This window comes from Pinus tabuliformis, chromosome 3_2, assembly GCF_031772625.1.
Source record: "Pinus tabuliformis cultivar Carrire ecotype Pingquan chromosome 3_2, CPIR1, whole genome shotgun sequence".
NCBI lineage: Eukaryota > Viridiplantae > Streptophyta > Pinopsida > Pinales > Pinaceae > Pinus > Pinus tabuliformis.
Genome location: NC_142302.1, coordinates 145,574,351 through 145,599,754, shown reverse-complemented (window position 1 = coordinate 145,599,754; position 25,404 = coordinate 145,574,351). Strand labels below are relative to the sequence as shown.

General features: G+C 40.2%; 1 protein-coding gene across 1 annotated transcript in view; it reads left to right on the top strand.

Moving 5' to 3' along the window:
• LOC149180237 (uncharacterized) overlaps window positions 1-25,404 on the top strand; it is a 96,964-nt gene that overhangs the window by 56,522 nt on the left and 15,038 nt on the right. The window contains exons 2-5 of the mRNA XM_089415980.1: window positions 16,330-16,452; window positions 16,546-16,642; window positions 17,041-17,119; window positions 17,258-17,339. Coding sequence (XP_089272106.1) covers window positions 16,420-16,452; window positions 16,546-16,642; window positions 17,041-17,119; window positions 17,258-17,339 — 291 coding nt within the window. The 5' untranslated portion in view covers window positions 16,330-16,419. The remainder of the gene's footprint in view (window positions 1-16,329; window positions 16,453-16,545; window positions 16,643-17,040; window positions 17,120-17,257; window positions 17,340-25,404) is intronic.

Below are 25,404 nucleotides of genomic sequence, written 5' to 3'. Positions count from 1 at the left end.
TAACATGAAATGAAATGTTTCAACTTTCACGAAGCATCATATTTGATAATTCATTACCAATGAGTTATAATTGCCAACTTCAAATATCAAACTTAAATAGTCATATATTGTTTACAAAAAATAGCATAATAAATATGAAAGAGTCAATAGTTATAAAAACTACTAGAAATTAGAAAAGACAAGTAAATCTATTATCTATTGCTTCCTCTAGCTTTTGCCATGAGAAATGTCTAATTTTTGAGAAGGTCGTTGTGGTCTACTGGAAGTCTCCTTCCTGTATAGTCAGATGACCATGTCCAAAACCAAAACCAGAAGGCACATGACCTACACGTGAGGATGTAGATGGAGGTGGTGGCAATAAAGGAAAAGCTTGTGGGAGCTCAAACACTGCTACTGGATGATGGGGGTGGCATGGCTATTGCTGTTACATCATCAACATCTTTCAAAAGTTCTGTTCCCAATTCTTCTAGATGTAGAGCTCCATCCTCCAAATTATCTTCCTCTAGGTTGTTGTTGTTAAACTTTGGGTACCAGAGGACAAGTGGTTCCCTAAGGCTTTGATCTTTGGCCTAGGCAAAAGTGTCCAAATTTATTTGTACTTTTCTCCTAAAGTGACTTTATAAGTGGTTAAGTCAATTTAATTTAAAAGTGACTTTATAAGTGGTAAAGTTACATTCTAATTTAAAGGTGACTTTATTAAAGTCAATGAAGAATTAGAAAGTGGAAAAGTGACTATGGAAATAAAAGGCTAAGTGGGTCTTTATTTAAGTGGGTGAATTAAAAAATAGAAAGTGAGAATTAAATGCACATTTATTCTCATCCCTAGGTCTAAATGAATCTCAACCATTAGATCTTCGGGTAACCCAAGAGGTCATTTAAATTTTAGAGAGTAAAAGGAGAAGAGAAGAGGAAAATATCATTCATTGTTTCATGAGCATTTGAGAGAAAGAGAAGAGAGAGCAAGGAGAAAATTTTTGAGCAGTGAGGAAGTGAAGGAGAGTAGCAAGAAGACATTTCAGCAAATTTGGGCAACAACATTTATTGACACGCATCCCAAGGCAAAACCGTACAATAGGAGAAAGGCACATAAATCGAGGACGAGGGACAACAGCAAGGGCTCGAATTTCGAGGCAGATTTGGGCACAATTTTCGAGGCAACCGTATTGCTAAAATCCATACGGTTTGTACAGTCTGTACAACAAGTTATGGGCATGTTTTTTAAGGCATGCCATACAACATTTAATGTTGTTTTATTGTTAGAAAATTTCTTTTTTTGCTGTTTTCTAATTGGCACAATTTTCGAGGTGGAGTTCAAGCACGGAAATCGAGATAAATTGTAATTTGTGGTTGCTGGAATTTTACTGTGTATTTCAGTTTCTCTGTAAAAGCATTTTCAGAAATAAAGAAGAGCTCTCAAATTGGTTTTCCCCGAGAGTTGTAGGGGGGTTTTCCAGGGTCACATTGACAAAAAATCACTGTGTTATTTTCTGTGTGTGGCTGTCATAATTTTGTTGTGTTTTATTTCTGAAATTTCAGTAGTGGGAAATCTCTAAATTTGTGTTTTTAGAAAAATATTGTCATTTCCAAATTTTAGAACTTTTATCATGTTTGGATTTAAAACTAAATGCATGGAGTGATAAGGAAAATTGATAACGGAGTGGGGGTTGAAATTTCTTCAGTTGTCCCAAGTATCATATAATGTACCATCATGAGCCTAGCCACAATAATGTGTCAACAAGCTCAAGTTGTAGTGCACAAAAAGCAAGCTTTTTGCCCTGTTTTCATTGAGGTTGTTTCTTCTCACATTATGGATGAAGCTATAGGTGCTCGAACACCTCTCTACAGAAGAAGTATTTACAACTTGTGAAAGCACTTCTTTTGCCAATTTTCCCAAAAGTCTCTAGCCGCCATACATGCCCCACCATGTGACAACATCCAATCTGTCCCTATTTTCCATTGCATGCAAAGAACCAAACAGTCTAGTGCTAGTGAAGTATTTGCCTAATTCAAGACGCAATCTAGCACACTCCTCCCTGTTAGGGACCAACTTGTCTAATGCTATGATATAACCATTTTGTATCTTTGGATATGTATGGGGTTTGGTCCTAACCCCACCCGCAGTTGCAGGTTTTCCAAACCAAGATGGAGAATAGTAATTTGGCATAAGGATATATGCCAAAGCATGCAGTGGAACATTAAGTTTATCCTACGACGCACACACAAAATTGTAAATAATATCATACAAGTTGGGATTTTTTTGCTGAACAATATCTTTTATTTGCCCAAACATGGTATCCATCTGCTCATACACCTCCCCAATCACTGGTGCATCTATATCTACAAAGCGACTCATGTTATAAATGGGTTTGGTGTATTGCAAAACATCCCTCACACGTGCCCAAAACAAACCATCAAGAGCGGTCTTCTCCGCCTCTTGAAAACCTTCCCTGTCAAGTGCGGTTGGAGCCTTGCCCTTTAATACCTGCCAATGTTGACTTGATACCATGCTAGCCAATGACTCTCTTTCCTTCAAAAGGCGCATGAAGGTGAGGTAATAGCTAGCAAATCTAGTCTTTGCAATCTTCAACAACTCCAACCTTGAGTGACTGTGGAAAAGCCCATGGGTATTGCTATGATTGTTAATAAATTTTATCATTATTTTGCCTCTCTTCTACAAATCACTAATCCATTTGTATTGAGGTTGTTTGCTCTTAATAATGTTGTGCATCAAAAGGTCCATTGTGTGAACCAAACACCCAAACCAAAATATGTTGGGGTATTTATCCTCAATGATTGCTTCCACTAACTTACAATTAGAAGCATTATCAGTGATGACTTGGATGACATAGTATGGCCCAATACTTTCAATTGTTTGAAGTAAGGTTTCTGCAATGTTGATGGCGGTCTTGAACTTTTCTGAGTAATCATATACTGAAAGGAAGATTGTACCACTAGTAGACACACCAAGAACACTTATCAATGGCTTGCCTTTTACATTTGTCCAACCATCAGATACAATGGATACCCCATAGTCATTCAAGGAATTTGTCAATTTACCAAAGGTATGTGTTATTTTGGCTTTTTCATGATCAAGTCCCATGGTTCTAGCCCTATTATACCTAGGGCTCTTGTATCCTTTAGGGGCATCATTGATGGTGCCAACCATTTCATGTCAATAAGGTGAGCGAAGAACATTGAATGGCATCTCACATGCATAGAGAAACTGGAAAATTTTTGCATCCACATCATCCTACATCCTTGATCAAAGAAATCTGATATGGTTCTACACCTTAAAGGGATGTCTGTACCTGTGCCTCTATATCCACTACCATGGGTGGATGTTTATGGAGTTCTTAGTCTATGTGATTGTGGGCTAGTGGTGTCATGTTCAAAGTCACCCTTTGATCTTTTAGATTTGTATTGGGCTTCCTCCTCTTCCCTTATGTATTTGGTTCTTTGTTGTTGTGACACACTTCCACAAGTTTTGATTCCTATTTGTTTATTTCCATCCCATGCCATTTTCCCATAGAGATGCTTTCTGGCACGGGTGTATGAACTTGTGTAAGTGATTTTGCAATGGGTGCATGTAAATTTAGCGGTTCCACCCCCTTTCCCTTCTGAAAGCCTAGTAACATATTTCTACTTTGGTTTTTTTGCCCTCATCATTTCCACTCTCATTAGCCTCGTCCTCTTCCTCTTGGTGCTCCTCCTCTCCAGGTTTTCAAATCCACCACTACCCACTTCTTCATCCTCTTCATCACTCTTCTTTTGCTCCCCAACACCATCATAACAAAAAAAGGAACCAACATCAAGAGAATGCCAAGCCATATAGCCATGATGTTTGAAGTTTTGAACTTTGGTGGAGTTATAGTTTCTTTCCTGCAATAAAATGGAGGAATGGGAATGGGAAAGAGAGAAGAAAACATCTTTCATTTAACAATGAACATATAAAAAACACAAATGCTAGATTAGAGTCTAGACCCTACCTCTTTGGCTCTCCAATGGTGCCTTCAATCCCAAGCTCCAATCTCCCTTGCAAGCTCCTCAAGCTCCCAAGCAACCCTCTCAATCTTCCTCCTCAACTCAAGCTCCAATTCCAAAAGCCCTCTCTTGCTCTCTCAATATGCAAATGGTGCATTGTGGGAGGGGAGGAGGCCTTTTATTTCTTTTGGCCCCTCCCCTCCCTCCAAAATCTGACTGCGCGATTTTTGCCCATGAGGAGCGATTCAACTTAAAAAATCGCTTTGGGAGCGAATGAGAGTTGTCAGGGAGCGATCGCTCTCTGACAGCTCCAGCATTCGCTCCTGAAAAACAGAGTGTAAATTTCTTTCGAGATTGCTACGGATCCACTCCCGAGCGAAGCGCGCTTTGGGAGCAGATTTGGGGGGAAGGGTGGGGAGGGCGGGGCACTCCCTCGCATCCCTGTGCTAGTGTTCCAAATCGACAAAGTCAATAGAATATTTTGATGTTATATATTTTGATGTTAAGCACAAGCGGATCTAGTTTGAAAATTGTGAAACGTTGTCTACTTGTTGAATAGGGTGGCAGGGTAGGTTGGAGCCTGCACAGGGCGTTCGAGCATCCTTCTAGTTGGAGCTTGTAAATCACAACGTTGAATCGTCCTTCAGGTTGGAGCCTCTAAACCAGGGTGTTCGATCGTCCTTCTAGTTGGAGCTGGTAAAACAAGGCGTCAGAGCATCCTTCAGGTTGGAGCCTCCTTTAGTTGGAGCTGATAAATCTTGGAAGTTGGAGCTTCCTAATTGATGTAAATTTTGAAGACTTATATGAAGAAGCGTTCAATGGTTTTTCTCCCATAAGGGTTTCCACCTAAAAATCTCGTCTACTATCTTGGATGTTGTTCATTCTTGAATGATGTTATTATCTGTTCATGTGGTGTGATGATAACTTATGTCTTTATGCTAATGCTAATTAATGCTTTGAAGATCAACAAAATTAACTAATTGAAGTGAAATACTGATTCACCCCCCTCTCAGTGTTTCCAACAGATGATGTATCCAAGCTTCGAAGTGTAGAATCCCGTGGGGGATGTAGTCCAAAGCAATTTATCCTCCCGATCTGTGACCCTGATATGGCTGTTGGATAAAGCAGATAGATAGTCATTCCATGCCTCCAGATATTGCTCCTCGATTCGTAACTCTGTTGCTGATTTCCAGCCTTGCCTCTAGATAGTGGTGTTTCTGGGATTGGCTGTGTGCATTGTGGACAAGCGTTGAAACGCCCCTGTCCCTTAATGTTACAGTTAGGGGCTGAGGGAGTACGTGAGTATTTCTACTTCCAGGCCATGGGTCCATCCCGATTTTGACTTTCTTGCCATTCCCAACCCTCCAGGCAAGCCCATTACCAATGACATCAAAGGAATTGAGGATAGCTCACCATATGACTGAGATATTGCCCCTCGGTTTGTCCTCCCTTCTGATCCATTCCTCAAGGGAGCTTGGAGCAATGTATTTATGCGTGACTACCGAGGTCCATAAATTCTGATTGGTGATAAGTCTCAAGCTGCTTTTTGCTGCCAGAGCTTTTGCAAACATGAAGATAACTTTCAATCCCCAGCCACCCAGTAATTTGGGGAAAGCCAGCTTCTTCCAACGGACCCAAGGAAGAACACTTTTTTCCTGATTCCTGGACCACAGGAATTTAAAGCATATCCTTCTCACCTTTTCCAATATAGATTTGGGGATCCAGGCTAATGGCATCCAATAGATTGGAATAGTTTCTAGTATTGCTTTATTCAGTAGTAGGTGCATTTACAGCAATGACTTGATTCAAAGTACATCGTAAAACTCAGTCTGTGTACAGACTGACAGGCCTGGCCATTTATGGCTATTGTCGTTGCTATCATTCATTTGTATAATTAAATTATAAAATTTGGTTAAATCAACTTCCTTCCCATACCATTTTGGCCATTACTGTCCATATTTACTGTCCTTTTTTCCATGGAAAAAACTTTATATTCGACATTTCAAAGGCTGAAATCAGAGTATACATATAACTGTCTATTTGACACCTATTGAGTCACAAGGACTCTACGCCTAAACAGACATTTAGTTTTTCATCTGTTCCTGTTAATTACACTCTTCATGGCTCAATTAAATTCCCTGATTGTGCAATTAAGCACCACAAATACATACACGAGGCTTTTATGTTTTCCATCATCAGCAACTTTCAATATTCATAATACAAAAAAATACATCTCTGAAGAATTTAATTTGGTAAATGAACAGCTTCCTACCGTTGTTGCCCATCCTTGAACTTCTGCTCTGAAAGAGTTCCTTCCTGCAGTGAGAGAGCTTCCTTAGATAACCTATCAGCTTCAGAATTGAATTCTCTGCGAATTTGAGAGAAAAAATATCTATTTATTTGTTTTTACCTCAAGAGTCCTCTTTAGGAATGGAACAAGAGCCAAACTCTTAATAAAACAATTACTATTTGTCCAGTCACTAGCATCTTTGAGTCTCCAAAAAGCTGACCGGAATCCAGACCTTTGTCCACTGCACATTTCATGATTAACCACAGAGCCAGACACTCAGCTCTGTTGTTTGTACCGTGCCCACTGTCATACTTTACAAGAAAATAATTATTTGCTGACAAATATAAAATACCCCTAGAGCCACACATACTTGGAGTTCCTTGACAGGCTCCATCAAAGAAACCCCATGCTTTTGAATAGATAATTTCAGGCATTCTGAGTACTTTCTCTGACATTATCTTTTGAGGCTTCCAGGTGCAACTGACGGGAATCTGATTTGATGGGCAATCTGGATTCTGACTAGTAGCTTTGTTCTCTCCTTGAACTGTTAATCATTCCTTGAAATAAAGTCCCCAGATAACAAAGCAAGGGAGTGTGCTCTGTGCAGCTACAGATTTTTCAAGAAACCAGCTTTTAAAACATTCTAGGAATCTAACAGGAAATCTTGTCCCCATCTGCTGTTTCAATTCGCTCCCTGAAAGACTTCATTCTGTTGAATTTTCTAAGTCTATCCGTTAGAAAATTACTCTGTATTTTGCTGGTTTATTTTTTCTACTTGTTTAAAATCGAACAAGTTATTTAATACATTAAATACTGAAATAAACACATTACAATCACAATATCTACAGATTATCAATTGAAAGAAAACAAGCACACAACTTACAAGTGACACCATTATTTTTGGACCAATGTCCCCAGAAAAACCCAATGCGGGAAAACCGGTGCAGCTATTAAGAGGGTTATATTATTATGTAGTCTATCTGAGTACAACTGGGTGCCTAATCGGCTCACCCAACAGAGAAAAATACACAACAGCAATACCTCTATATCTGGAAACATGTATTCAGAAAACCTGTCCCACGAAACCCTCTCCGACACAATTGAAGCTCAACGCTGACCCTTCTGGCCTCTGCGTCAGCCCCAGGACCCTCTGCATGCGTCAGCCCCAGGACCCTCTGCATCAGCCCTCTGAGGCACTGCACAGCCTCTAGAAGCCTCTGCTTCACTCCCTTTGCCCTCTGCGTGGATGACGCAGTTTCTCTAGGCTCTGCGTTGCCTCTGCTAGGCTTTGCGTAGCCTAGATTGACTGTTGCTCTCGCTCTCTCTACTTCTGTGTTGGTCTCCCAGTATTGTCCCTGCCTCTTTGCCTCGTACTCACTGCCCCTAGCTATTGATCACTGGTTCAACTTTGCTTAGCAACCCTGCTCTAGCAAAATGAATGAACGATCACTCTGGTGTTTTTTCCAAGTGACTCTCAAGCCTCCTCTTATACTTTTCTCATTGACAAATCAACGGTCGAGATTAAGTCCCTAATCGACGGCTAAGATTAGATCTGGATTGATCCATGTTTTTTGGACCATTCTAACACATTTTATATTAATTCACATTAATATTTTAATTTCCCTAAGTTTAGACTTAGGGACTTCATTAAAAATATTAATTATATTAATATCTTCTAAACTGTTTAGAATCTGCTCAAACCCTTTCTGGGTATTGGAGATCTCATGTGCCCTAATCTCTCCACCAAATTTCGTGGCTAGAGCACATCTAATGCTACCCCAAATCAACACTCCCTCTTAGTGAGGACTGTGCTCTAGCAATACTCCTCACTGAGTATTACCCTGATCATCCGGCATCGGTCCCTGTGCTGATGCTAGGCCTGCTGCCCAACATCCTCTGCACTGCTGCATCCTGTGCTGCTGCTCAACATCCTCGTACGCACTGCCTCTCGCTGTTGATCACTGATTCAACTTTGCTTAGCAACCCCGCTCTAGCAAAATGAATGACTGATCACTCTGGTGTATTCTTCAAGTGACCCTCAAGCCTCATCTTATACTTTTCTTGTTGACAAATCAATGGTCGATATTAAGTCCCTAATCGACGGCTAAGATTAGATCTGGCTTGATCCATGTCTTTTGGACCATTCTAACACAATTTTATATTAACTCACATTAATATTTTAATTTCCCTAAGTTTAGACTTAGGGACTCCATTAAAAATATTAATTATTTTAATATCTCCTAAATTGTTTAGAATCTGCCCAAACCCTTTCTGGTTATTGGAGATCTCATGTGCCCTAATCTCTCCACCAAATTTTGTGGCTAGAGCACATCCGATGCTACCCCAAATCAACACTCGCTCTCAGTGAGGACTGTGCTCTAGCAATACTCCTCACTAAGTATTACCCTGATCATCCGACATTGGTCCCTGTGCTGATACTAGGCCTGTTGTCCAACATCCTCTGCATTGCTGCATCCTGCACTGCTGCCCATAGCTCTGCCATTGCCATTGTGGCTTCTGTACGATAGCTCCCTCTGCATCTGTGCTGCTACCCATGGCCCTGCCACTGCCACTGTTGCGTCTGCATTGCATCTCCTCTCATCATGCTGCCCATAGCACTACCACTGCTAATCGCTGCACTGCAACTCACTTACTGAGAAATAAGTCACTAATCTCCCAACTTTGACCTCTCTGTCAGGCTAGAGTACTCCTGATGCTGAAGCTACCTCTGCCACTGAAAAGTGCTCCCTCTTTGACCTCTGCATTGCTGCAAAAACTCCCTGCATCTCGCACCGTTGCAACTTCTAGCCATTCTGCATCGTGCAACACTCCCGTGCCTCTCGCATTGTTGCAACTTGCTAGCCTCGAGCTGTCCGGGGACTCTTGCACTGTAGCACTCTCTGTCGCTCCATCTACATCCATCTCTATCGACATCCGCCAGTCCTGCTACTCCTCTTGGGGCTCTCGTAGCAAGGTATAATCCAAGAGGTTGGGTACCTCAAGGATCTTGCCCCTCATCGCTTGTAGTCGTCTTGACTACAGCTCTATGTCTCCCCACTTCTTCTCAAGTGGAACATGAGCACTCATGGCACAATCATCATCCTCCTCAATTTCTTTCTCCGACTTCGCTGGCGTTGCCTTCGAGTCAGAAGCCTCTCCCTTACTCTTCTTCCTCAGACACTGGTTCGCAAAATGACCCAGTTCCCTGCAATGGAAGCACTTGACCTTGGAGAGGTCCTTCTTCTTCCTCTTTCATTCTTTCCTCCTTGATCCTGACCCCTTTGCCGCTACTCCTCGCCTTGGTCAGTTGTCTGATCTCTTCTTGACGAAGAGCCGCCCACAATTCTTCCCAATCCGGAAGACTCGTCCTGCCCAGTATGCTCTGGACAAATACCTCCCAATCCTCGGAGACTGCGTTAAGTGCGGTCCTCACCATCAATTCCTCATCCGGTGTGGCCCCTATGGAAGTTCGCTAGTCATGGATCTCCTTCAACCGACTGAGGAAGACATCTATCTGCGCACCCTTCTGCATCTGGTATGCCCTTAGCTAATTCTCTAGGAGCATCTTCCTCTGTACGGAAGTATGCTGGTACAATGTCTTCAAAGTGTCCCACATCAATATGTGGTACCACATGATCCTTGACCCCATCAAGGATGATGCACTTTGCCTTAACCATTGCCTCCTCGTACCTTTCATTAGCTACCGGGTCAACTGGGATAGCTATCACTCTCGAGACGAAGCCCTTGATGTGATGTCTATCTAGAATGGACAAGATCCTGGCCTTCCAGACCACAAAGTTGGACGCTCCGTCCAGCCTGTCCTGATCTCTTAGCCCATTCACGACCATCTCGCTGCTCTTCTGTTGACTCCTGCTGAGTCTCTCTACTTCCCATCTGGAAGTTCTCTTTTGGACTCCCTCTGAGTCCTGATTTCCCTCCTGGAAATCCTTCTGCCAACGTCAAGTTGCCCCTCTCTGATCGTCTGTGCAACTGCAACACTGATCCAAATTCCTTGGCTAGAAATCCACCTCAGTAGCAACTCCCTCTACCTTGGTCTTGCCCTGTTAGGTACTGTTCTGACCACAATACCCCACCAGCTTCGCTCCGCAAACTACCCATAGCCTCCTATGCCCCAACAACTGAAGGATTAAGCCACTTGGCTCTATGCAATCCTGGCACCAGCAAATCAGCTCCCTCAGCCAACTGTGTCAGCCCTCCTAGCCTCTGTGTGGCTCTGTGTGAGCCTGATTCTGCCTCCCTCAGCCTCTATGCTGGCCTCTCTCTGGCCCAGACTGATGACGCAATCCCTTTGCGTCACTCCTTCCTCTGTCGCCTTCTGCAAGGATCAGCTCTGTCACTCGGGACAACTGAATCTGCTGCAAATGCTCTGCTCGGTTGATGCCTTCATTTTTCTTGTGATCTGCAACCACGCTCTGATACCATGTTGGATTTTCTAAGTCTATCTGTGAGAAAATTAATCTGTATTTTGCTGGGTTATTTCTTCTACTTGTTTAAAATCGAACAAGTTATTTAATACATTATACCAAAATAAATACAATATAGTCAAAACATCTACAGATCATCAACTGAAAGAAAACAAGCACACAAGTGACACCGTTATTTTTGGACCAATGTCCCTAGAAAAACCCAATGCGGGAACATCGATGCAACTATTCAGAGGGTTGTATTATTATGCAGTCTTTCTGAGTACAACTGGGTGCCTAACCAGCTCACCCGACAGAAAAAAATACACGGCAGCAATACCTCTATATCTGAAAACAGGTATTCAGAAAACTTGTCCCACGAAGCCCTCTCCAACACAACTGAAGCTTAGTGCTGGCCCTTTTGGCCTCTGCGTCAACCTCTGGGGCACTGCGCAACCTCTAGAAGCCTCTTCGTCACTCCCTCCGCCCTCTGCGTGGATGACGCAGTCTCTCTGGGCTCTGTGTTGCCTCTGCTGGGCTTTGCGTAGCCTGGATTGATTGCTGCTCTCGCTCTCTCTGCTTCTGTGCTAGTCTCCCAGTATTGTCCCTACCTCTCTACCTCGTACTCACTGCCCCTCGCTGCTGATCACTGATTCAACTTTGCTTAGCAACCCCGCTCTAGCAAAATGAATGACTGATCACTCTGGTGTATTCTCCAAGTGACCCTCAAGCCTCCTCTTATACTTTTCTCGTTGACAAAACAACAGCCGAGATTAAGTCTCTAATCGACGGCTAAGATTAGATTTGGCTTGATCCATGTCTTTTGGACCATTCTAACATAGTTTTATATTAATTCCAATGTTGCATTAATCGTTATCGGGATAATATCGGCACGAGGAAAAAATTTGAAAAAATCATAATTATCGGGAAATAATCGTTTGGTACAAAAATATTCATTTTTTTTCAATTTTTTTAATATCTAAACCATCTACAACATAAAATAAATACATTGACACATAAATATGATAAAAGAACTAATATATAAGATGTTTAAGATCATTTCTAGTGCTAAAATCACACATAACATTGAATCATGTCCTTAATAGTAAGTCCTGACTCCTGAGTCCCAACTCAGCGTCAAAATATCAACAAAAAATATAATAACGTACCTCATCATGTCATAATGTCATATACAATAAAATGAAGAAAATAACTAAAGTCTAATCCTATTGATTTCCTCTGCCCCTCTTGTGAGAAACTGCCACAACTTTCCCTTTCCCTCTAGATGTAGATGCTGGTGCCCGTGCTGGTGGAGATGGCAATGGAGTCTAATGTGCTCTAGAAGCTGAAGAACTAGAAGTAGGAGCTATAGGAGGTAGACCACATCCTCTACTGGTGGCAGGGGTAGCCTGGGCAAGTGGTGTCACCTCCTCCTCCTGTTCTGCCTCCTCCTCCTCCCCCTCCACTACATCCTGCACTAACCAATCATCAACAGACTCCATGAGAGGCCTCTCGGTCTCAACCCTCCATGCAGCGGTGGTGTCAATCTGATCCAATGAGATGGCCCCCACATCAGGTGTCCTCTCAAGCCCCACCCACAATCGAAGATTGTAGTAGACGTAGACCATGTCATTAAGTCGCTGGGACTCCAACCTGTACAAAGATCATGAAATAATAATTGATAATTAAAAAAAAAATATTGTTTAATGAATTCAAAAATTTATTTGGAAATTTGCAATATTTTAAATGTTTAAGTGTTAACCTGTTGCGCTTCTTGTTGTGTATTTTTTTCAAATACACTTCAGTTGCGCTCACATCCTGAGGAGCTACATGTTTGGCTGAGGATGCGAATGACAAGCTTTTGCAAAAGGGGTACCCTGCCACCATACATTCTCCACCATGCATCTACAACAAAATTACAAATAAAATTTTAAATAAGCATAAGAAAAAAATGGAATTTGAAGAGACAATGAAATTTGAAACAAAATTACAAACTAAAAAATACCTGGCATTTTAATTGTCCTATCAATGACAGCCATCTCAAAGCCAAATGTGCCACCTGCCATCCTATATGTCTCAATTTCTTTAGAGATCTCTATACGTTGTTCTGGAGATCACACCATCTTCTGGACACAGGCTAAGAATCCATCCATGATCTCAGCATCAAATGCAAACCCACATGCGTAAGAAAATGCGGGGTTCAGGAAAAGCCCATCAACATGAATGGGACGATGGAGTGTGTTGTTCCATCGCTCATCAATTACTCCCCATAGGAGGAGTTGTCTCTGAAACCCATCATCTCCCTTATCGTCATAGTAGGCCCAAATGGCTTCTTTGGCCCTGTCTATTGCCTCATACAAATAGCCCATTGCGGGCTTTTCACCATCAACCAACCGAAGAACCTTTACCAAAGGTTCAGTAACGGTGCACACCTCTTGCACTCCCGCCCAGAAGTCTTCCTGGTATGAAACTAGTCTGCATACGGCCTCTCCCTCTGGTTTGCGGTTCAATGGCAAAGCACGCCGCTCCTCTGAAAGAAACATTCTCTTCACATCCCACATAGAATTCAAGAGGGATTGAAGAGATATGAAACTGGTGGCAAACCGTGTAATGGCGGGGCACACCAACTCTTTGTTGTTGGTGAATCTTCTCATCAAGCTAAGCACAGATGTATGGTTATATATAAATTTTGTAATGCTTTTGGATGAATCAACAATATCTTTGACAAAGGGAATTTTCCCTATGTGCTCCAACATCAAATCAATATAGTGTGTAGCACAAGGTGTCCAAAATAAAGTAGGATGCTTGTCCATAAGCATCCTGCCAGCAACAACATAATTTGCAGCATTGTCCGTTATGACTTGGACAACATTTTTTGCACCCACCTCCAAAATAAACACATCTAGCAAATCACATAAAGTTCTTGCATCTTTGATTTGTGCAGATGCATCAACAGACTTGATAAACATAGTCCCCTTGGGATAACTAACCAAGAAGTTTATAAGGGTTCTCCCCTTTTGGTTAGTCCAACCATCTGACATAACAATGCATCCTGTTTGTGCCCATGATGCCCTAAAATCCTCTAATCTTTGGGTGCAGTCAAACTTTTCATTTTGAAGAATCTGGCCTTTGAAATCATGATAAGAAGGGATTTTGTACCCTGGGCCAACACTTGTAATAGCATCAACAACATGTTGGAAAAATGGATTATTCCTTACAATGCTGAAAGGAATATCACTCCATAGGAGAAATTTTGCCAGCAACTTGTCAGCTTGTTCTTTCTCAGTTCTTTTTAGCAGTGAACTGATAGATGGTTGTGAACCAGGTGTGATTCGAGGAACAAAAAATGATGTGGCAGCTACCGGATTGGTTGATGCTGCAGTAGAACCAGTGCCACTTGCTTCAGCTGACCTTTTTAGTTGCCTTTTGATTTCTTCTTTGGCCTCTCTAGTCTGGTCTAAAACTTCCAATGCTTTCATGGCTCTTTGGATGAGTTCAGGATTTGTATTTGAACAAGGCCCCACATCATTTCCAGGGATTTGTGCAAGGTGAAACTTCAACCTGTACACCCCCCCGGACATAGGGTGGCCACACAACTTGCAAGTCAAGTTTAGTCTATCATTCGGAGCTTTAGGTTCACCATATTCCCAGAAAGGATCCAATTTCCTTGGCATGTTTGTTTTTGAACTTTGAAGTTGCAAACTTGAATGGTGTTTCAGTGAAGTTGTGAACCTATGGGAAAATAAGGATTACAATTTAGTATTTACAAGTTACAAATTTACAATTTAGTATTTTAATTTTTAATTTTTACATTGTACAGTGAAAACCCAAGTTACCCAACCATTCCAAGAATCCAAGATTCCAAACCCAAGTTACCCAACCAAAAACAATGAAAAAAACATAAACAATGTTTAAAAACAATGAAAACAAAAAAAAATTGGTGCCCATAGTCAGACCAAGTTACCCAACCAAAAACAATGAAAATAAAAATAAAAATTGGTGCCCATACCAAGTTATCCAACCAAAAACAATGAAAAAATACAAAAACAATGTTTAAAAACAATGAAAACAAAAAAAATTGATCCCCATACCGTTTCTATGGAGAAATTGGTCTCCTCCTCTTGATTTTCTCCTCTAAGCACTTGCAAAAGCTTCAAACCCTCTCCAACAATGTCTCCCACACCTCTCCAATGCTCCTCTGCCCTCCGCGCGCGTGACTGTGCAAATGAATTCACAAAAAACCCAAAAAATCGTTATAAAACCTCGTTGCCGCGAACTCCCGCTATAATTTCTGATTTTATCGCGATAATTTCCAAAAAATCGCGATAATTTGAAAAACTCACGATAATTTCCAAAAAATCAGACCAAAAAAATACCCGCGATAAATTCGAATAAAACTCACGATATTTTTGTTTTGTTGAAAAAATTACGATAAAATGATAAAATCGCGATAATATCGCGATTTTCACAACACTAAATTTAATTTACATTAATATTTTAATTGCCCTAAGTTTAGACTTAGGGACTCCATTAAAAATATTAATTATTTTAATATCTCCTAAATTGTTTAGAATATGCCCAAACCCTTTCTGGGTATTGGAGATCTCATGTGCCCTAACTCTCCACCAAATTTCGTGCTAGAGCACATCCGATGCTACCCCAAATCAACATATTCCAAATGTCTTTTGAAAAAGGGCATTTGACAAAGAGATGGTGAAACAGTTTTTAAATTTACTTTACACAAAATAGATCGACTGGGTCCTTGCCAATATCTTTTTTGCTTTTTATCCAAGGTTAGAATTTTGTTTGATAATGCTAACCATAAAAAGATTCTCATTTTTAGGGGGATTAAGCTTTCAAACGACCTTCCAATACCATTTAATTTCTCCCACTTCAACGTTTTTTATTTATTTTGGCGTCATATCTTATTTTGGCAATATAAATTCTTTATCCTTTATTTTTGACCCAAGTTATTTCATCCTAATTTTCGGTCAACTTTACAGCACTATGTTTAAGCCGAAGTATAAATTTGGTCCAAACCTCCTCTAGATCGTTATTCAAGTTTAAATCCCTAGCTGTTTTCCAGCCTTGTTTCCAATCCTGTGTCTCAGAATTATAGGCTGCATCCTCTACAGTATAAATACCTGAATCATGTAATGTATCGATAAGGGGACAAGATCATCTGAAGTTTCCCATTCACCATAGCCAGGGATATTTTTCCAATTTGAACCTTGTTTCCCCAGTTTTCCAGACTAATCACTTACTTATCAGAGGGAAAGCATTGACCAAAGCTGTCCATATAATAGGTGAATATATTGTGGATTTCTTGTCTTGCCTTGTACACTTCAAACTGTCATCACCGATATATTTCTTCTTAGTCAATTTCCTCAATAGTCCTTTATTGTTTGATAGTCTCCACATGCTTTTTGCTTATAGTGGTTGGTAAAAAATGAGATATTCTTCAAACCTCAGCCTCCTGTTTCCTTTTGATTAATTTTTAATTGTCTTCAAGAAATGATTATGAGGAGATAAATTTGATGCCAAACTGTATGTTTTAGAATAATCATGGAAAAATGAATTTGATGCTCTCTCATGTTGTTTTATCGCAATTGTATTTATTTTTTGGATGTGCAGGGATAACTTTGATGCAAAAGAATCAGGCATTTAGAGGAGATATATGATGCAATTTCTATTGTCTGGTAGTCTATAAAGTTGCAGGAAAGGATGATAATTTGTGTTGCAGTAGTTGGTCTGCAGGTCAGTGTATTCTTTTTGAAGTCAATCAATTAGGGCCATGACATTTTAGTTCTTTGTCAGGAAGGTTTTAATTTTGTTCTATGGTGATTGCAGAATAATCCTCTGTACATACAAAGTTTCACTGATGGTGATGATGCCTTGAAGCTACACTACATTGTGCATTGTTCTCTGGATGTAATTGATGAAAGAGGTGAGGTCCAAAACTATGTGCATCAGAAATCTTTATGTCCCACACGTGTTGGTCTTCTATTCCCTTTGCACTGACTTACATCTCTGACAAAAGGAGTATTTTTCATAATACAAGGGCTTGGAAATTTGTCAAAGCACCTTAAGATTTACATAAAGGATGAACAAAACCACCATAGTTCATTCAAATATAATTGCACTTGTCACTGATCAAATTGCTAGTATGATAGGAGATTGCTGCTGAACTTCACCTCAGATGTCCATTCACTTTTGCATAAAACTTTTGTTGTAAATTTAACTCACACAGTGTGATCTTGAAACAATCTTATTTAGATTAAGTTGTAAGATGAATGGGAATCTAGAAAGAGTAACAGAATGCTAATTTTTTAATATCTGTTTCAGTAAATAATCCGAAGAAGATTGGGTCAACTTTGAATGAAACATATCTTGGACTTCTTTATCCAAGTGAAAACTATAAAGTGTAAGTTTTGTATTCTAGTTTGGAGAAAACATTTATTTTTGTTTTCGTTGAAGCATATATTATTTGCAAACGCAAGGTTACATTGTGGTTGGCAAGGAGATGTTAATTGAGTTTTTATTTATTCTATGACATTTGCAGGTATGGATATTTGACAAACACTAAGGTGAAATTCATTTTGGTCACAACAGATGAGGACCTGAAAGATGCAGATATTAGGAGTGTAGGTTTCCTTATCCTTTTGGGAGCATGTTATTTTTACTTCAAAGTGGTTTTCCTTTTTCTAGCAATAAATTTCCCTGAGATCTAATATGCAAATTAATAGTCTTATTGTAGTCAGAAATAGAATTTATGGATTTGTACCAAGAACTAAAGCTTGTGCATTCAATCATACTGTTGTCAATTCGACTATCCATCGTAGCATCATACTAATTTTTACTTCGAAAGAACTTCATCTGTCAAAGTAATGATCATGATCATGTGCAAATGTGTAATTATTTTTATGAAGAAAGAGTGGATATATAAAGAATCATTTCCAAGATCTATCTTCCCTGCTGTCTCCATGGAACTCTCCCTTTTAAAGAAAGCTCAGGTATAACTGATAACCTATAATTATAATGTTTGATTTGGATAATGCTGGATAAGGCAGACAAGGCAAATGTACTTCTGAGAGATTGTCTTGCTCTCTTGGGCTAGCTTCACTGAACTGGCTCAGAAATATTTGTTTTACTGGCAAACTGCTTCATCCTTGTGCTTTTCCCCCCTTTTTCTATGGTCTTCACTTTCAAAATAAAATTAAATCTTAACAATACCAGCGTTCCTGCTATACATAGCAAAAATTAAACTTGAATTCAGTTCAATCACTCAAGTAATGGCAAAATAGTCTAGGAACAATTTGTCTCTTTAGGCAAAATGAGTATGCATATTACCTGAAAAATACAAGCAGATTCTCACTTTCTAGTGTAATTTTCCAGGTTGAGATATGTCATAAAATAGCATATCAAAATGTCCTATCTGGTATTCTGATGTGTCATCTCATGCCAACGTTTTTATCCAAGAATATTCAGATCATATCTACTGATTCAGGCTGTCTGCAAACAATAGGACAACTGTGCATGCTCAAATCCGCTTAAGCAGCCTACCAATGTCTTTCACATTGTTCTCCCAGATGCAGGGAGAGCTGCAGGCAGTGCCTGATTTCTTTTTTTGATTGCTTAAAGCATTGTCTATTGTTAAAGGAACTCAAGGTATAATTCCAGGTCTGATTCATGTTCCTTGGTTTGATTTAGTTATCATTGTAGATCTACATACATTCACTCTACTTAATTTTGTATGGTCTCCACAGTTGATGGATCTTCCCAAAATATTCATCATAGGATCCAAATATCCTATCTGGGAAGATAATCTGATGGTAACCCCTAATTTGTCCATCAACCCTCTTGCAGGATTATATTTTGGCATGGGAAAAAGATTAGTGTCCTTGCATTGATTTTTATTCACTACCATTCATGTAAAGGAAATACCTCATGAAATTTTAATGCTGCTCCATTTTGCTTAAGATTTATCTTGTGAGTTTTCCCAAGGAATGAGAAAAACAGAGAATATAATGGAATATAATAGAATAAAATTTTATTATATGTCCACGAGATGATGTATGTTAAGTTTCCTTGAGCTTAGCACCTGATAGTAAATCTCAAACAAACCCTTACACGATTTATTAATTTATGCATAGCTAGGTTCATAACGAAAAATGCACAGTGGAAACGCACACAAATCATCATTACATATTGGACACACGATATATCCTAGAAAACCCACAAAGGGGAAAAACCAACAAACTTGTTCTATTAAGAACTTGGGCTCCTATACCAGAGATAATGGCCCATTAGAGGAAAAAAATACAAACAGTTGGAGCAGCCTTACTCCCTAACTGCCCCTTGCTTCCTTTCTTCAAGCTCTTGCCTGACCTGCACACTTGGGTGAAATCCCTCCACTCAAACAATGTACATGGTCTCTTCACCTCTCCCTCAGATTCCTTTTTATAACTTATTGATGACTAAAAACCCTAACTCTAGGTCTCAATGGCCAAGATTAAATCTTAATCACTTGAGATCAATGGTCACGACATAATCTCTCGTAGAGATCACTTAAATCACTTAAGTGACTCAACTTTATAATAAAGTCACTTTTAATCATTAAATACAAAAGGTACTTTATAAAATCACTTTACAAAGTTTATCATCTAGAGAGGCAATCTTCCACATGCTAAGACACCAAGCCAATGTGGAAGTCCTATCGAGCTACACAATCCAACACTCCCTCTTAGCGAGGAAGGTACTTCGATAACTCAGATTTGTCTCCAAGCTCATCACATCCATTGTAGCTACTCCCTCTGACACAACAACTTTTACCATTTCCTGACATGGAACTCGAGCCGAGAACCATGCTCCTAGAAGCCTCTCGCTCCTGAGCCATCTTGCATGGCTATCTTGACCATGTCTTCCTTGCATGGCCATCTCGATCCATGACTTCCAGAGGTTGCTGACTCTCCCTTGAGCCTCAATGTTTAATTTCCATGAAATTCTGCAACTTCTTGAATGAATAATATGAAATTAATGGAAACTACAATTTGAAAGCAAAAATTCTTTTCACCAAGACACATATTTCTCAACACACCTAAGCAGCGGAATAATCACAGAGATAAAAACAGAGTCACACAATAACACATTAATTTTTCTTGGGAAACCCAACTAGGAAAACCCTCTCCTTGCTGTAGAATTTTATTGATAGAGTTTTGAGCAATCTGATCTCTTACAGGGCAATTTATCACATTGATAAATAAATTGATCCTCACACTATACTAGCCGGACACACCTTGCAAAACCTTGACCTTTGCTCCTACTTCCTTGCGTCTTGCCAAGCCCTATTTCCTTGCATTGGTTCCTCCTATTTCCTAGCGCATTCTTGGCCCCTATTATTTAGGAAAAACCTCCTAAATCCTAGCGCAAATATGGGAGCAAGAAGTCTCTCTATCATAGCGTATTGGCTCCTACAAGGTACGCTCTCACAACAAGGATCTCTCACTCTCTCACAAAACTCGTGAGCTTGCTTTGTCTCACAACCTTGTGCACAAAACAATTGATTAAATTTGTGCCTTCTCCTTTTATTGATTAGATATATGCTAAATTTGGTGAGTACAAATTTAGAACACGAGCTGAGATTGACTAGTTAACGAAGTCAACTGCTTGTTTAACTTGTCCATGCTTCAATCAAGATCGAAGCTCCTAGTTCGTTCTCTTCCAAACTCGAACTGCCACTTGGAGATCCACTTAACTGTTCCTCCAGGCTCCAACTCCATGCATGAGTTTACAATCTCCATGAATTCATCAATCTCCATGAACTTGTCCATGGTAAAAGAAAATACAAACTCAGTGTTTCTAGGTAAGGCACCAGCCATAAGACATTCTCTTGCTGCAATTTTCAACACTCCTTCTTAGTGAGGAAGGTGCTTCTAGAAGAACATCGTCCACCTGGATCTGTCTCCAACTCTGCCACGTTTTTTGTTGCTGCAGCTACTCCCACTAAACTAGAAGACTTCCCTGATTGCTTCTACGGAATTTGATCTGAAGACTTGTTCTTTCCAACCATTCTTTGCGAGTCTATCACTTCAGTCATAAGTGCCATGTACCCTATGTACCTCTGTGGCTGCTTCCTCTAGCTAAAGGTGACAATGGAAGATGCAACTATCTTTTGCTTACTTGGCTCAAACTCTCCCTGTACTGGGAGTCACTGACTGAGTGGTTGCCTCCACTTACCCTGGGCTATGCTCCTCATCATCCTGTTGGTCGGCCCAACTGCCAACTAGTAGAGGCTCAAACTGAGATACTGGTTGAGGCTCCATCTTGAGAGCTCTATCCTACTCTCGCTTATCCATCACTTCTCTACTCTGAGAGCTTCCTGCCTTGCTGCTCAAGGCTGCACTTGTCTCAACTTGCAGTAAGTACAAATTCTTCTTCCTCACACCTATCTGCTTCTTATATCCAGAAGCAAAGTGTTGGAGGTAAGCCTTACCTTTATTGAAGATGACATCATAACCCTTGTCCTCAAGGGTAGCTACCGAAACAAGATTCCGCTTAAGGCTTGGAACATAGAGGACATCTTTGAGATGAAGAGGATTACTTGACTCTCTCTGAAAGCTGACAGTACCAACTCCTCTAGCTACATACATACCATCATATCCTAACTTGATTTGAAACTTCATGTCCTCCTTTAGGTGGCTGAAATACTTCTTGTTCCTAGTCATGTGGAAGGATGCTCATGAATCAATATACCATACACTACTGTCTACTAAGCTTGCCATGCAAGCAATCAATGAGAAATATTTTTCAAACTAGGCAAAAAATGCATCTACCTCCGCTGATGCAGCTACATGATCCTTCCTAAACTCCTTCTTCCGATTAGGACACATAGTGGCATAGTGCCCGAACTCATGGAAATGTAAGCACTTGATCTTGCTCAGATCCTTCTTCATTTTCTCGCCCTTCTGACTGTACTCGGCTTCTCTTTGGCCCTTCTTGCCCTTGGCTCTGCTGCCTTGGCCTACGCGGGCAAAGTTCTCCTCGTCCTATGTCTTCATCGATATACCATCTCTAGTCCCTCGCCAAATTTCTTCTTGAACGCAATTACTCCATAACATTTCCCAACTGGGAGAATTTTCTCTGCTACTCACTACATCCTGGAAGCCATACCAAGAATTATGGAGTCCCAGAAGTGCAAGACTCATAGTATCGTTTTCTGCTATTGTCTCGCCCACACCACCTAGCTCATCTCGAACTTGAGTGAACTTTGAAAGATATGTGATGTTGGGCTCATCTTTGCTCATCCAGATGCTTCTTAGATTCTCTTTGAGAGCTAGCTTCCTGGCATCACTAGAACCCTGATACAGATCTAAGATGGCTTTAAACATCTCATATGCTATCTTCTTCTCATGGAGATGATGAATAATATGGTCTCTGACCCCCTCTAGAATGATCCTCTTTGCCTTGGTGTCATTCTTAGTACGCTAGGCTAGCTGTTGGGGATCTTGAGGTGGAGCTATTTGATTCTTGATAAACTCCTCCACCCCATTATCTTCCAAAACTATTGTGATTCGCTCCTTCCATGCACAAAAATTTGAGGCTCCCTCTGAACTGTGATCTGACCTCAGTCCTACGAATGCCATACTGCTATCCAAGGAACTGTTCTGCTCTGCTTTTCAAACTCTGATCTGCACCTTCAAAAAACTCTTATGCACAGAGATAATCCTTGCTGGGTTCAAGCAGCTCGGATTTGGTACAGACTTCCTCCTCTTAGAGACACCTTAGGCTCCTCACACTGCTCTTTACTCTTTGTTTGCTTGAGTAGAATTGCATTTGTGGATATCACAAACTGCTGCCCTAAAAATCCTTTAGGACAGACATATTCCACCAGAAATGGAGCAGATCTGGAAGTGTTATCAGTTGATTTTATAACCAGTCTTTTGGCATTCTCTATTATTTTTAACAGGCTGAGTTTATTCCCATTCTGTGTGGCCATTCACTGGAGGAGACAGGCTGATAATAGTGGGCCGTGTTCATACCTTTCAAGAGGCCGAGTTCCTTCTCTCATATCAGGTCAAGGGCTTATCTTCTTTGCATGCCGAGTTTGATCCAGCTCAAGGCAGAGTTCCTTCTCTGGTTAGCACGTCGAAAGTATTCCATCTAGGAGGGCTGAGAACAGTCTTTATGAAGGGGCCAAATGCCATTCTTGCTGGCTGAGTTTACTGTCAAGAATTATCCCTGTTCTATGGGGTTGAGTTTACCTTTTGAGGGCTGAGTACTATGTCTATGGGAGCTGAATGTTACTACTGTGTATGGGAGATAAAATTCTGAGTTGTGCATACCGGATTCGAAGGCTGAATCTGTGCTGTCATCAATTCTGAAGGTAGCCATTTATTGCTGATACTTTTCTGAGTTTTTTTCAGAAGGGAAATAGGAGGTTTTTTTTTACGAGGAGAATCCGGGCAGGTCCGCTCGAAGGGATCACATCCTGCCGGCCAAACTAATCAGAGACGAATCCCAAGGGTGTCGAGGAGAATTGACCCCGTGGCCTCCCAATGTTGAGGTGCTCTAGCAATGGGAGCTCAACCAATTGAGCTAACCCTCGTGGCTAAAAATAGGTGTTATATTGCTGTTGCAAGTGTATTTCAGTGGTATGTACATTTCTGGGTTTAATACAAATTATATACTGTTGTTTTGAAGTGTCTTTTGGTATCTATTTGACACTACATTATTTGTTTTAAATAAACTACACAAAGAATGCACCTACAACCATGTTCATGCAAACTGTTTGACGAAACACCTTAGTGACAAACTTTAACAAACTCAGAATTTTTGGTGGGATTTTTTGAGATATTCCAAGAGGGGTATCATACACAATTGTAGATATCGGCAGCCAAACTATTGTGAAATCCACCCCAATTATTGTTTATTGATAATTTTGTTCAATTTGTGTGTGCATCAGACGTCGTAAACACAACTTAGGCACAACTTAAAGGTAACAATGTTTACAAAAATTAATAAAAATAAATAAAAGCGTAGGCACTGTTATTACTGTCACATATAGTATTCAGGCACTGCTTAGAAATGTGTCAATTGTGTTGAGAAAAATGGTACCAAGGAAGTGTTTCCTAGGCATTTTTCCTTTTGGCCTAGGGAGACACTTTAATCACCTTTTGTCTAAGTGACATTATGAGATTATTAATGTCAAGGGGGGCTAAAGTATTTTTTATGTGGAGTTGTACCATGTATTTTAAATTATTAAAGTCACATGTGTCTAAAAGTGACTTTATGGGTAAAGTACTAAAGTTCACTTTATAATATTAAAGTGACTTATGTTTTAAAAGTTACTTTATGTGAAAAAGTGCACCAAGGTACAAAACATTAAAAGTACTAAGTCAAAAAGATGGGGACCACAGGTATCAGGGGTCAAGTGGGGGATTGATCCTAGCAATTGATCTAATGGCTCGAGATTAAATCTCAGCCATTAGATCTTAGGGATAGGGTTTCCATTTTTTCATAAGAGGCAAAAGTGAAAAAGGAAGGATTATTCTATTCATTCTTCTCGAAGGAAGGAGGAGAGCATATGGGAGCAAGGAGAAAGGAGGTAAGCTTTGTGAAGGAAATATACTACAGGAGGAAAGCAAGGAGCCATTCCTACAACAGTTTGACCCTCCTACCAGGGCCGAGTTTAATGCTTCAAGGGGAGCTCGAATATCAAGGGAAAGGGCAGAGGTAAGTTGCTACAGTTTTGGGCTACCTTTAGGGTCATTTCCAGCGTTCAGGGGGCTGTGCTTTTACCCACAGTTAGCCATAGTTTTTCTCCCAAATTTTTCAGGTCAGTGAGCATATAATTTTGGCCAGTCTGTAACTCCAGTGAAAATTTCGGGTAGGGTTCAGCAAGTGTTTCTGAGTGTGAATTGGCTCAGATTCTGAGTAAAGAATGCCTTCAACTTTCAAGAGACCTGTGCAAAGACTGTACATTAACCTGAGTTTAAGGAGCAAAGAAGAGACATTCAGAGGTTCGATTCCTGTGTAAAAGGAAGCTGTGACTGAGGCAGAGTTTTAGAGAAATAGTGACTGATATGTAGCTCAAATCCCTGTGCAAGAGGAGCAGTTCAGAGGTTGAGATGTTCGCTGGTCAGAGAGATGACTGTGTGAAGCTTTATCAGTTCATTGTTTCAGTGCAAAGAGGACATCAGAACAGCTACTCAAGGGAAGATATAAGTAATCTCTTACTGTTCTTTTTGTTGTAAAAATTTCCAAAGAAGCAAAATAAAATCTCCTTTCACTGTTCAGAACTGGTTTTCCCCAAGAGGCAGTGAGGTTTTTCCAGGGCCAAGTTTGACCAAAAATAATTGTGTATTGTGTATTTAATGTGGTGGTGCTTGTTTATTCAACTTTCATATCAACTGAAAAAATATAATGGTAGAGGTAGCTAGTAAATGGTTCAAATAAATTGCATTTGAAAGTTTTATATCAGATCTACCAGATTTGGGACTGTGGGTAACAATCTTATGCAAGAACTTGAAACCTGAGTAGGCTGCTAGGAAACTAAAATTTCTATAAATTGAGGGTCTTGAATACATGATTTGTGATAAATATAATGATGCTTTGTTAAAATTGGCAACTAAGGCCAAACTCCACATGGGTCATCTTATTTATAACAGCTGATATTTTTCTTGGATTCCTTTCTCCGAGAGGTGTAGGATT